The 12036-nt window shown below is 40.7% G+C and overlaps 1 protein-coding gene across 4 annotated transcripts in view; it reads right to left on the bottom strand.

Annotated features, from left to right (window-relative positions):
- The window catches only part of DNAJC15 (DnaJ heat shock protein family (Hsp40) member C15), a 68375-nt gene that overhangs the window by 16972 nt on the left and 39367 nt on the right, over positions 1-12036 (bottom strand). For all 4 annotated transcript variants that reach the window (XM_039877214.1, XM_039877215.1, XM_039877217.1 and 1 more), the window contains 2 exons: positions 11683-11756; positions 5381-5457 (listed from right to left, as the gene is read on the bottom strand). In XM_039877214.1, the coding sequence (XP_039733148.1) occupies positions 5381-5457; positions 11683-11756 (151 nt within the window). The remainder of the gene's footprint in view (positions 1-5380; positions 5458-11682; positions 11757-12036) is intronic.

The following is a 12036-nucleotide window of genomic DNA, read 5'->3' as shown; positions in this document are numbered from 1 at the left end:
TGGACACAGATGAAAAAATCCCCAGCAAAATATCAGCAAACAGAATTCAACAGTACTTAAAAGGATCGCACACCATAATCAAGTGGGATTTATTCCAAGAATGCAAGAATAGTTCGACATCCAGAAATCGATTAATGTGATACATCACATTAACAAAAGGTAGGATAAAAATCCTATCGAATCTACATTGATGCAGAAAAAGCATTTGGTAAAATTCAATATCCCTTTATAATAAAAACTCTCAACAAGGTAGGCACAGAAGGACTGTACCTCAAAACATAATAAAGGCCTGATACATGACAAATCCTCACTAATATCATACTCAATGGGGAAAAGCTGAAAGCTTCTCCTCTAAAATCAGGAACAAGACAAAGTTGCCCACTCTCATTACTTGCATTCAAAATAGTATTGGAAGTCCTAGCCACACCAATCAAGCAAAATAAAAAAGGAAGGAAGGAAGGAAGGAAGGAAGGAAGGAAGGAAGAAGGAGGGGAGGGGAGGGAGGAGGGAGGAGGAAGGGAGAGGGAGGAGGAGGAAGGAAGGAAGGAAAGGCAAGGGAGGGGGAGGGAGGGGAAGAAGAAAAGAAGGGAAGGAAGGACATCTAAATTGAAAAGTAAGAAATAAAACTGTCACTATTTGCAGATAGCATGATACTTAAAAAAAGAAAAAACAAAACACACACACACACGAAAAACAAGCCTTAAAGATGCCACTAAAAAACTAAGAGAAATAATAAATGAATTCAGAAAAGTCATAGGATACAAAATTAATACAGACAAATCAGTTGTGTTCCTAAACATTAATAACGATCAAAAAGAGAAAATTTTTAAAAATCCCATTTACAAATAAATGAAAAGATATACTGTAATCATGGATTAGAAGAATATAGTTAAAATGGCCATACTACCCAAAGCAATCACAGATTCAATGCAATACCCATCAAAATACCAATGGCATTTTTCGCAGACGAGAACAAAGAATCCTAAAATCTTCATGAACCACAAAAGACCCCAAACAGCCAAAGCAATCTTGAGAAAGAAGAACGAAGTTGGAGGTATCATGCGCCCTGATTTGAAACTATAGTACATGGCTCTAGTAATTATAACGGTATGATACAGGCATAAAAACAGACACAGATCAATGGAATAGAATAGAGACTAGAAATAAACCCATGCAAATATGGTTGATTAATCTATGACAACGGAAGCAAGAATATACAATGAGGAAAGACAGTCTCTTCAATAAATGGTGTTGGAAAAACCAGATAGCTACATGCAAAAAAGAAAATGAAACTGGATCCCTATCTTATACCATTTACAAAAATAAATTCAAAATTGAATAAAGACTTAAATATAAGACCTGAAACCATAAAACTCCCAGAAGAAAACATAGGCAGTGAACTCTTTGACATCAGCCTTAGTAATATTTTTGGGACCAGTCTCCTTAGCAAAAGCAAAAATAAAAAAATGACATGACATCAATTTAAAAAGCTTTTCCACAGTAAAGGGAACCATCAACAAAATGAAAAGGCAACCAACCTACTGAATGGGAGAAAGTATTTGCAAATCATATGTCCAAAAAGGGGTGAAATCCAAAGTATATAAAGAACATACAGAACTTAAAATCAGAAAAACAAGCCAATTAAAAAAATGAAAAGACAATTTCCCAAAGATGACACACAGATGGCCAACAGGTACATGAAAAGATGTTTCTCAGCATCACTAATCATCAGGGAAATGCAAATCAAATCCACCATGAGATGTCGCCTCACACCTGTTACAATGACTGTTATCAAAAAGACAAGAGATAACAAGTGTCGGGAGGACGTGGAGAAAAGGTGACCCTCGTGCACTGTTGGTGGGCATGTGAACTGGGGCAGCCACTATAGATAAAGTATACGTTCCTCAAAAAATTGAAAATAAAACTACCGCGTGATCCAGCAATTCCACTTCAAGGTATACATCCAAAGGAAATGAAATCACTATCTCAGAGAGATATATATCGGCACCCCCATGTTCGTTCCAGCACTGTTTATAAGAGCCAAGACACAGAAGCAGCCTACATGTCCACTGACAGATGAAGGCATAGAGAAAATGTGGTACACACTTATATATGTAAAATGGAATATGATTCAGTCATAAAAGGAGAAATCTTGCCATTTGTGACAACATGGATGGATCTCAAGGTCAATATGCTAAGTGAAATAGGTCAGACAGACAAAGACAAATACTGCACGATCCTGCTTCCACGTGAAAGCTAAAAAAGCCGAACTCATATTAACAGAAAACAGATTAGTGGATGCCGGTGATAGGCGGGAGGCGGCAAAAGGAACAGAGGTGGCCAAAAGGTACGACTTAGGGCTGTAACATAAAGAAGTCCTGGGATGGAGCACACAGCACGGTGACTGTGGTCAGCGACGCTTCTTTACAGCTAATAGTGGCTAAGAGAGTGAATCTTAAAGGTTCTCATCACAAGAAAAAAAATCTATAGCTATGTCAGGCGAAGGATGTTAACTAAACTTATTGTGGTGATACTATTTTGCAACATATATACACCAAATCATTATGTTGTATATCTTAAACTAATATACAGTGTTCAATGTCGATTATATCTCAATAAAACCGGGGAGATTTTTTTAAATTAAAAAAAATTCTAAATAAAATGTATTTAAATAACTATCTTAAGGGGTTTGCACATAAAACTCCATAAGCATCACACACCTGCGGTCTGCCGGCCACTGAACCAGACGGAAGTCAGAGATACAGGAAAGTTCATGCACAAGTGCAGCCACTCAGAACCTCCTGCCTTTCAGACAAGAATGATCGGACGCCTACCGGTGAGCTTTGGGGATGAAAAAAGTATTCTCCTTTGCCTGCAGTTTATTCCCTTTTCTTTAAATCTCTAGGACCCTAATACATTTTAATACATCTGTCTGTTGTCAGGTTTAAACAAGATGGGAGAATCCTAGTACTTAAATGTAATATAAAAATAAATGTAGTTCCGGTGTAAACAAGTTCACCTTGCAACTGAAAATGTAACTTTAAATATCCTGCTGCCTAGACGTGAGATTTCAAACCGTGCTCCCTGGACTGCACTTGGCTGGGCGTCGGGGAGAGGGGAGTGTGGGACAGAGTGGGTTCCCCAGTCCTGTGGCTAATGGAGCAGTTTTGGTTTCATCTTTTTTACTATTGGTCTTTTGAATAACATTTAGTTTAAACAGAGTTCCACAGAAGCTTGTAGAAAGTTTGAACATCGCAAATGTGCATCATTTCAGAAAACACCGGGTATAACAACAGTTTTCTTGAGTAGTAAAATATTTTAGGCTTTATGTAACATGTAAGAGTTTAGGCTCACCTAGCAGCACACAGAGTATTTTTTATACACTGTTAGCAGAGTCGGCCCCGCTTTGCCTTTACCGACTTGTTCATCAGTCTAAGTGGTTTAGATTCATTGGCCACAGAAAATGGAACCACAGCAATGTACCCACATCTTGAAGAATCTTCTCAAAATCAATACTGCCTGACTAAGAAAAAGAGCTAAGGAAAGCAAGTAAGCTTTATTCTTCTATTTCATGTGTTAAGGACAAGTACTTAGCTTCTGCACTGACGATGGAGATGAAAAGGATGAGGAGCCAGTGTTGACACAGCGCCTGTTCGTGGCAGGCACTTTCACGAAAAGGTATCGCCATGTCATTTTATATTATCCTAATAAGCCTGGATGTTATCCATTCCAATTCAAAAATGAAGAAACTGAAGTGCAGAAAAGCCCAGAAAAACCTGACCAAGACCCCAAGATGCAATTCCTCAGTGATAGAATCAGGATAGGGATCTGTTCTGCCAGCTCACATTTATTGAGCAGTTACTAAGCGCACGGTTATGTCAAGAATCTCATGTGGGTTAATTTTCACAACAACCCTATCCAGTGGAAACTAATATTACCTTTATTTTACAAATGATAAAACTGAGGTCTCGCAGGTGGTAAAGCTGGTCTTTGTACCCACTTAGTATCAGTGTGTGTTCTTAACCACTGAATTTTCCTTGTGAAATTTTGTACAGCTTCCAGTTATGGGATAAAGCTTTACAACCATGCACCTCAGTGTACCTTAAGTCAACTTCTGATTATCTGTTCTAACACTCACAGTGTCTTGATGATGGTAAACGATATTCTCGAAAACATTTGTGTCTAGTTTTATAATGTGTTTCATAGTCACGTTTCAAGACTATGAATGGGGTGTTATGGGGCCCAATAAAAGTTCCAGAAAAATGGCAATGCTTTTCTGAATAATATTCGTGTGATAATAAGAGTAACAGTTAGCAACGCAGGTACCTTCCTAATTTGATCCCACCACTTAAAATCATTCCCCTTTTTCTATTCTCAAGACAGATCTCATCTCTTCTATTTAAATAAAGCACCTGAGCTGTTTTCTTCTTTCCCCGCCCCTTTTGTTTTGCTTGCTAAGTCATAAGAAATAAAATGTTTTGGCCTTAAAAATCTGCTAGTCTATAAGGGATTTAAAAAAATTATGTCAATATTGGATTTTATGATCTATTCTACTTAATCGTGTTGATCAAATCACCAGGAGATTTATTGTAAATAACATACTATACCTAATTCCCACAAAAATTTGAATAGGCTCTAAAGGAACATAAGATAAGCAAATGAATATAGCTACTGGTGATAATCTATGGCAGAAAAGTATTCTTAACTTTAAACGCTAAATGATGTCACACGGCAATCATACAGTATCGTTAACTTCTCCTCTACTGTCCAAAGTTAGACAATAAATACTAAGGTGAAACAAGTACAACAAAATATGCTAGATGCCAAACTGGAACTAGAAAAGAACTGTGAAACAAATCTCATATTATAATTGAAAATATGATACATATCAAATTATAAAACTGTAGTCAATAATATTTTAATAACTGTACAATGCCAGGTGGGTACTAGACTAATCAGGGATCACTACATAAATTATATAAATGTCTAACAACTAGGCTGTACACCTGAAACTAATCTAAAATAATACCAAATGTCAACTCTAATTGAAAAGTAAAAAAGAATTAAAAACTTTAAAACTTTCTAGATAGAAAGAAATCAGTGCCATAATAAGAGATATTATGATAATTGCTTTGAAACGTTCATATTGAAATACAGTAGCTCCTTGGTAAGAAATAAAGACATATCACAACTTTGCCTGTTTTTTTTTTATGAGTAAGATATTCTCTTATATTTGAGATTTTAAAATGTAAAAACGTAATATTTCTCCTCTGCTTCCTATTCATAATTTAAAACATAAGGATAATTTTACTACAACATTTTCTCCTTTTTCAAACACGCTTGGCCACAGAACAAAATAACACTTATGCAGCACACCCACCTTACACCTAAAATAAGGCTAGCTTCGCGCCTACTCATTTTCTGTTCAAATCCTCCTTTATAGTAGGATGAAAGGCTCTGTGCGGGAAAAGAAAGAACGAAAAATAATTAGTTGCATGTATGAGGTGGCATGACCTCGATCCCATCCCATATCTGCAGTAAGAGCAATGAATGCACTTTACTAAAGTCAACTTAAAATTATGGGGGGAAAAAAAGCACTAAATGATGATCCTTTACAAGATACCATTCCCAAGATGAACACTTCAAAAACACGAACAATTCTTTTCACTTTCAAATACGATAATTTTTCTACACTGTGATAAAACGGAAAGAATAAGAGAGCGGTAGAAGCAAAAGGCTTGAACAACTTCTAGGTCCTGCAGTAAGTTTCTCATTGGATGACCTTGACCAAGTCGTTTAATGCTGATATGACAGACATCTTCTAAGCTGGTAGACTGGCTAATAGAGAAAGAGGCGGAGGAACTGACAAAGTGGCAAGGATGTCAGGACAGCAGGCGGGGGCCCAACAGAGGCCAAAACACTGGCCTGGAAGGTCAGTGTGGCTGGGGAGGAGCCGGCGAGGACAGGGTCCTGGAGAGGTAACTGGACCAGACTGTGGAGGGCCCTGTGAACAACGGAAGCGATTCGGGATCTTATCATCAGTGGCAGAAGCGGCAAGGGCACCGGAGTAACAGAATTTGAGAGGACAGAAAGAAAGGCGTGAGAGAAGCAGCAGACGAGTGAGGAGGGCGCACCGACACCGCAGGCGAGCGGCGACGGGGCGCGGGGCGGCGACGGGGCGCGGGGCGGCGTGGTGGCAGAGGAGCAGGGACAGGGGTTCAGTTCTAGCTGTGTTCTGAAAGCTAAACTAACAAGTGCTCGGGGGACTAAATATGGGACATGAGAAAAGGAGAGGAATGACAGCTGATGTAGTCAACCCTGTTATACGCTGGCAGGTCCCCCTTCGGAAGTGACGGACTTACGCCTGGGACAGAGGTGGCCACTGGCGGGTAGCACTCGGCTGTCAAACTCTGGCCGCCTTGGCTGAAAACGTCGGGTCCTGCCCAGTTCCTAAGGCCGTCTCTTACAATGCGCTGACATGCGGGTAAAACCCTCGCAGTTACTCAGGGCTCAGTCTACAGCCGCTTCCCAGGTGATGACACTTAGTCTCATGGCTCCCTGGCCCAGCCTGGGACAACCACCGGGAGCCGTCTGCGCTTCCAAGCTCCCCGCGGGGCAGGCCGAGCCTTTGTTAGGGCTGCACCGCAGCCTTAACTGCCCCTCTCCTTTGTCCTTCCTCCCGGGCACAGCTGTGGACCTACGAGCACTCCGTCCCGAGCTCACGCTTGCTAATCCTTGTCTCGGTCTGGCCTCCGGAGAACTTAAACTGCAAATGAGCTCCACGTTTCTGGCTTTCACTGCCAAACTGCCACTTAACGACTTGGAGAAGGAGCAGTTGTCTGCTGTGGGTAATAGATACCGGGAGATTGGTTTGGGTTAGATTAAGTTTGAAATGTCTATTAGACATCTGAGTGGAGGAGAAGTCTGATCTGGAGATAACATTTGGGAGTCGCGAGTGTACAGACAGTGTTTAAAACCATGAGGCGGAACTGGATCACTCAAGGAGTGTGGACGGGAAGTCTAAAGTCTGAAGCTGAGAAACGACGACGTTTAGTGGCAGAGAAATGGAGGGGCGGAGAAAACTGAGCAGGCCCAGCAGGCAGGTGGGAGGGGAAGCAGAGGCCAAAAGAAAGGGAGAAAAAATAGTTCGAACACTTCTGACGGGTCAAGTAAATGTGAGCTGAGAAGTGACTGCTGGATTTAGCAAACGGTCAAAAACTGATGGAGTGAGAGTCTAGGGAGAGCGAGCTGGGGGGAAAACAGGAGGAAAGGGATGGGAAAGGCAACTCTTTTTGGCAGATGTGAACAGAGAGACAGGATCCGCGAACTCAACGTTTAGGGAAAAAAACACCTCTGTGACTGAATGCATACGTGTTTCTAAAACACGAGCTCGTAATTTTGTAAGAGAAAATAAATAAGTATATGCCTGCATAAAACAAAAGCTGAAAGTATATACACCAAAATGTTGTTTTGGGGTGGTGGGATTATGACTTTCTTTTTTCTTTATGTTTATTTTTACTTTCTAAATGTTTGACATTGAACACAGACTACTCATATAATTTTTTTAAGAAAGGACTAAATGAAAGAAACCAAAGAAATGATCAGAGTTAAAAAAAAAAATGACTCCCAGGAAGCCAGAACTGGTCATTTAATGTAAGTTGTTCTCTCTGAACAGCCTGTTACATATTTCCACTTGGTAATAATTTTCTGGCTTGTAATAATAATTCATTCATTTGACAAACATTATAGCGCCTACTTTGAGCCAGGAACTTTCCAAATGAGACATGTCAAGTTCTGTCCTTCATCACACAGATGCTAATCTATCAATGTACCAATACTGTGAGGAATACGATGAATGATTCCAAGTTTTGAGGAATTTACAATCTAGTAAGAAAACAAACAAAAAAACCTCTTCCTCCAAGGGTGAGAGGTGGAAGAGAATCAAATGGTTTAAGTACACAAACTAACATGGGACAAATTTTATACACACACACACATACACACACACATGTACATACACACATGGGGAAATATATAAAGGAATTAGTGATATAGAGGGAAACTATAAAGGAACTGGGGACTTAACAGAGGAAAAGTAGCTGGTTTCAAGGTTTCTCTCAAGAGACCCAAATTTTTAATAGACGCATGCCTTATTCCCTGATATTTCTATGATATTTATCCTTAGGGAGCTCCAAAATTTCAACTTTTCAGCTAATAAATATAAATAGATGATGTTTCATGAACTGTCATTCCCACTATAGTCCAGAAACAGACCATTAAAAGTATAAGATAGCATAAGAGACCTGCCACCTGCCACGTTAGCTCTCAGGCTAAGAAAGAGAAGCATATGCCTGTGATGCATCCTACTGTGGGCGGTGGGTCCCAAGAGAAACAAAGGGGAATACGAGCAAATCGCATTTCAAAACTCAGAAGGCCGGAAAGGAAGGCGGGATGATTATGCCCGTGACTAAAACATACACACTGCTCAACTGCCCCTGGACTCTGGAGGTCCCAAGCCTGCCTTTGGGTCCCTTGCTTAGAAGACGTGACCACTGCCATGAGCCACCTACATATTCACGGACCGGTCAATGGCACTGAGGACGCAAGCCTACAGACTGACGGGGGGCCACTTACGTTAATCTGCTTAGTCCTCAAAAACGTGGGCCAACAGGCATCTGAACGAACCCAACACCGTGGGGGGAAGGACAGAACCGAGACAAACAGCTGACAGTCGGCCTTGGAAGACAGGGATAAACCAGGAAGCAGAAAGAACTTCATGAAATCAGTGTCTTTAGAGACATTCAACGGAACAGCTCAACCATAAAAGAAGAAGTCACTATGAAAAAGAAATGAGAAAAAACCTTAGATGTTAAAAGATTACCAACATAAAATACTTCAGTGGACGGACTGAGTAACGGAACGGCCATTGCTAAAGGCCAACCTGACGACGAGAAAAATAACCTCTGGAAATACTGTGGAATAGAGAATAAAAAGATACGGAGCTAGAGGACAAGAGAGAACATGTTGAGAGACACGAAGGAGAGATGCAGAGGCCCAACATCTCTCTAATGAGAGTTCCAGGAGCAGAGGAAAGAGACAATAGGGGAAAACAATAATTAAGGAAAAAATATGAAAGAACCTTACAAACCAAAAAAAGATAGACCATTTCACATGATTAAGGCTCACTGAGAATTTCTGTGAAATTTCAGAATTCAGAACATCAATAATGAGAAAATCCCCCAAATTTCCAGAGCTAAACAAACAAAAATCACCCAAACTTAAAAGCCAAAAGCCCAAACAACAGAAGAAAATCAGGACAGGCTTCGCACAGAGGAAGGGGAGCACCAGGAAGCCTGGCTGTGAGCCTGCAGGAACGCGGGGTGCAGGCTCCGAGCACGCGGGCGCCGAGGCGTCTGAATGCCTGCAGCGCCAGCTCCATCCGGCTCCAAGGAGCCAGCCGCTAAATGATAATTAACAGTGAGCGCAAAAGAAACACATTATTTAACAAAGAACGTAAAACATTTACCATCCATGAATCTCATGTGAAAAATTACTCTAGGCAGTGTTCCAGCAAAATGAAAAAAAAAAAAAAGGATGAGGAAAAGAAAGATGAGATTTAAGAACGATTTGATGTTAAAGCAGAGGAAGCAAATAACATACTAAGAAAAAATTGAAAAATGTATTCTAAGATGTTTGACTACAAACTGCAAGAGCAGTACTTTGTGAAAAGAAGGCCAAATTTCTCAACAGCCACGTTTCTGAACTTGAAGCCCACAGGGAAAGGGAGGGGGGCATGCGTCACTGCCCCCTCCCTAAGAGACTCGGGTGCTGGGTTCGGCATGCCTAGAACAATCCTGAACTGCTCTGTCTGATCTGTGAGTCTCCATGGAACAGGGAAAAATGTCTCATTTTCTTGCTCTCTCATCCTTTACGATGTTAAAGAATGTAGTTCTGCAAAATTTGGAGGTCTTCTATTTGCGGGATAAATGTATCTGCTGAAGATCACCACGACAGGAGAGAAACGATTTCTGAAATTCTCTCCATGAACTACATAGAAACATGTGGAGAGGTCCACACAGCGTCCCTTTAAAGAACTATGCCACCGTGTCCACGCCTATCACTCTATTTCAAGCCACGTCATCTGCGACATGGACTGTCTCAGTACCTTGGAACTGCTTTCACAGCTTCTACGCTGGTTCATTCCAGTCTATATTCTATGCGGCAGGAAGAGTGACAATCTGAAATAAAGGTCACACTGCCCCCATGCTCAAAACCTTCCGAAGGCCTTCCATCGCACTGGAAGGGAAATTTGTAGTTTTTGCCCCAGTCTGCTGGGCCCTGAGGGATCCGGGCCCACGCCACCACCGTTCCCTCCGCGTACTCCACCGGTCACCTCAGCTCATTTCCACCTCGAGACCTCTGCGGTGTCCCCCACCTTCCGCCCCCGCCTGGAAGACTCTTTCTTGCGACGTTCACGTCTTCTGAGAGGCCTTCCCCGGCCTCCTAATACAGATTCCTCTCTGCTGTTATTCTGTAACCTCTGACCCTCATTTAGTTTTCCCGAAAGCATTCCACACTTCAGCAGATCCCACAGCTTACTAACTCCTCTGTCTCCACTACCACGTAAGCTCCTAGAGGCAGTGTCTTTGTCACGTTCACGACTACAGACCGCCCTTCACACTAATGCCTGGTATGTAGCAGGCACCTAGCAAACGTGCACTAAATGAATGCTTGCTAACTACCCATTAAGACTTCGGCCAAATAAACTGTAAATAGGAAAACAAAATAAATACATGCTTCCTCCAATCAGAGACACGCATTTATAGGTCTGCAAAATCACTTGCAGTTCTTTTGAACCTGAGTTGAATTATCTGTCACTATGTTATCCTTTGAAAGTGAGGTCATCGTTTAGGGCCAATTAAGCCTCACAAGCCTGTACTGCTTTTGCTAAAACAAGCCATTCTTTCTCATACTGGGGCAAGCCAAGCTGATCCATCCTAGACTTGCTTCTACTTCCCAGAAGTCTAAGCTTACGCTGCCCGGCTTAGGCGAGCTTCCTCTGTAGCCTCTCCGGTGGTCACAAACCACGGTCACCACGCTGCAGCCTGATGCCTACTACCATTCATTCTTCACTTAGAGTCCACTCAGCAGAGTAGCTACAGTGCTGGCAGATAAAATGCATGAGCCCTATAGGGTTTCAGGGTTGGAATCTTATAATTTTATGTTTGACATGGCCAGGCGTGGTGGTACGAGGGAACGAGGCTCAAATTTCAAGAATAAATAAACTCTTGGGTAAGCTCCACCAGAGCAGAGACCATGTCTGTTTTGTTCACCAGTCACACCCAGCTCCTGGCACAGGGACTAGTGTAGAGTGGACAATCACTAAGTGAATGAATGAATATTAATTAAACAAAGAAAATAAATTACTTCCAAGTTGATGTAGTACTACTGAAGGAATGTGATAATAATAAATAATTAGAATCAAAACCAGGGACAAGTTTAGATATAAAAATGTGACCAAGAAAATTAAAAGAAACTAAATCAATAAAAGAGACAAATTCTCTGATAATATAAATAAAACTTCTAGAAACATTGAAAATTCAAGACATTTTCTCAATTACTATCACATATGTCACATAAACAAAAGTAAAAATGAGCTAATGAAAGCCATCTTTAACTTACAGGAGTTGAAATCTTCTTTGCAGTTTCTGTGATGACTTGTTCTAGAGGTTTCCAGATCTGAAATGCATAGCGGCCTAAATAGTAACAGGAATAGAAGCAAATATATTTTCTATAATCAAAGTCAACACCCACAAGATATTTACCACAGTATTTACTGATAGTTTATTTTATATATGTTATTTCAATAACTATTTTAAAATTTACCAGAAAGTCATACTTTTTCAAATTTTTAATCTATTGAATATCATTATCATAGCTACTAAACTTATTGAGTTCTAGTTCGTGATTATAAAGTTGCAAATTTTCAATGTAATATATAATGTCTTACATTGATACAGTGTTACTGATCACACA

Source organism: Pteropus medius, unplaced genomic scaffold, assembly GCF_902729225.1.
Source record: "Pteropus medius unplaced genomic scaffold, Ma_sr-lr_union100, whole genome shotgun sequence".
In the NCBI taxonomy this organism is placed as follows: Eukaryota; Metazoa; Chordata; class Mammalia; order Chiroptera; family Pteropodidae; genus Pteropus; species Pteropus medius.
The sequence above is the reverse complement of the archived record's forward strand: the minus strand, read 5'-3'. Positions and strand labels throughout refer to the sequence as shown.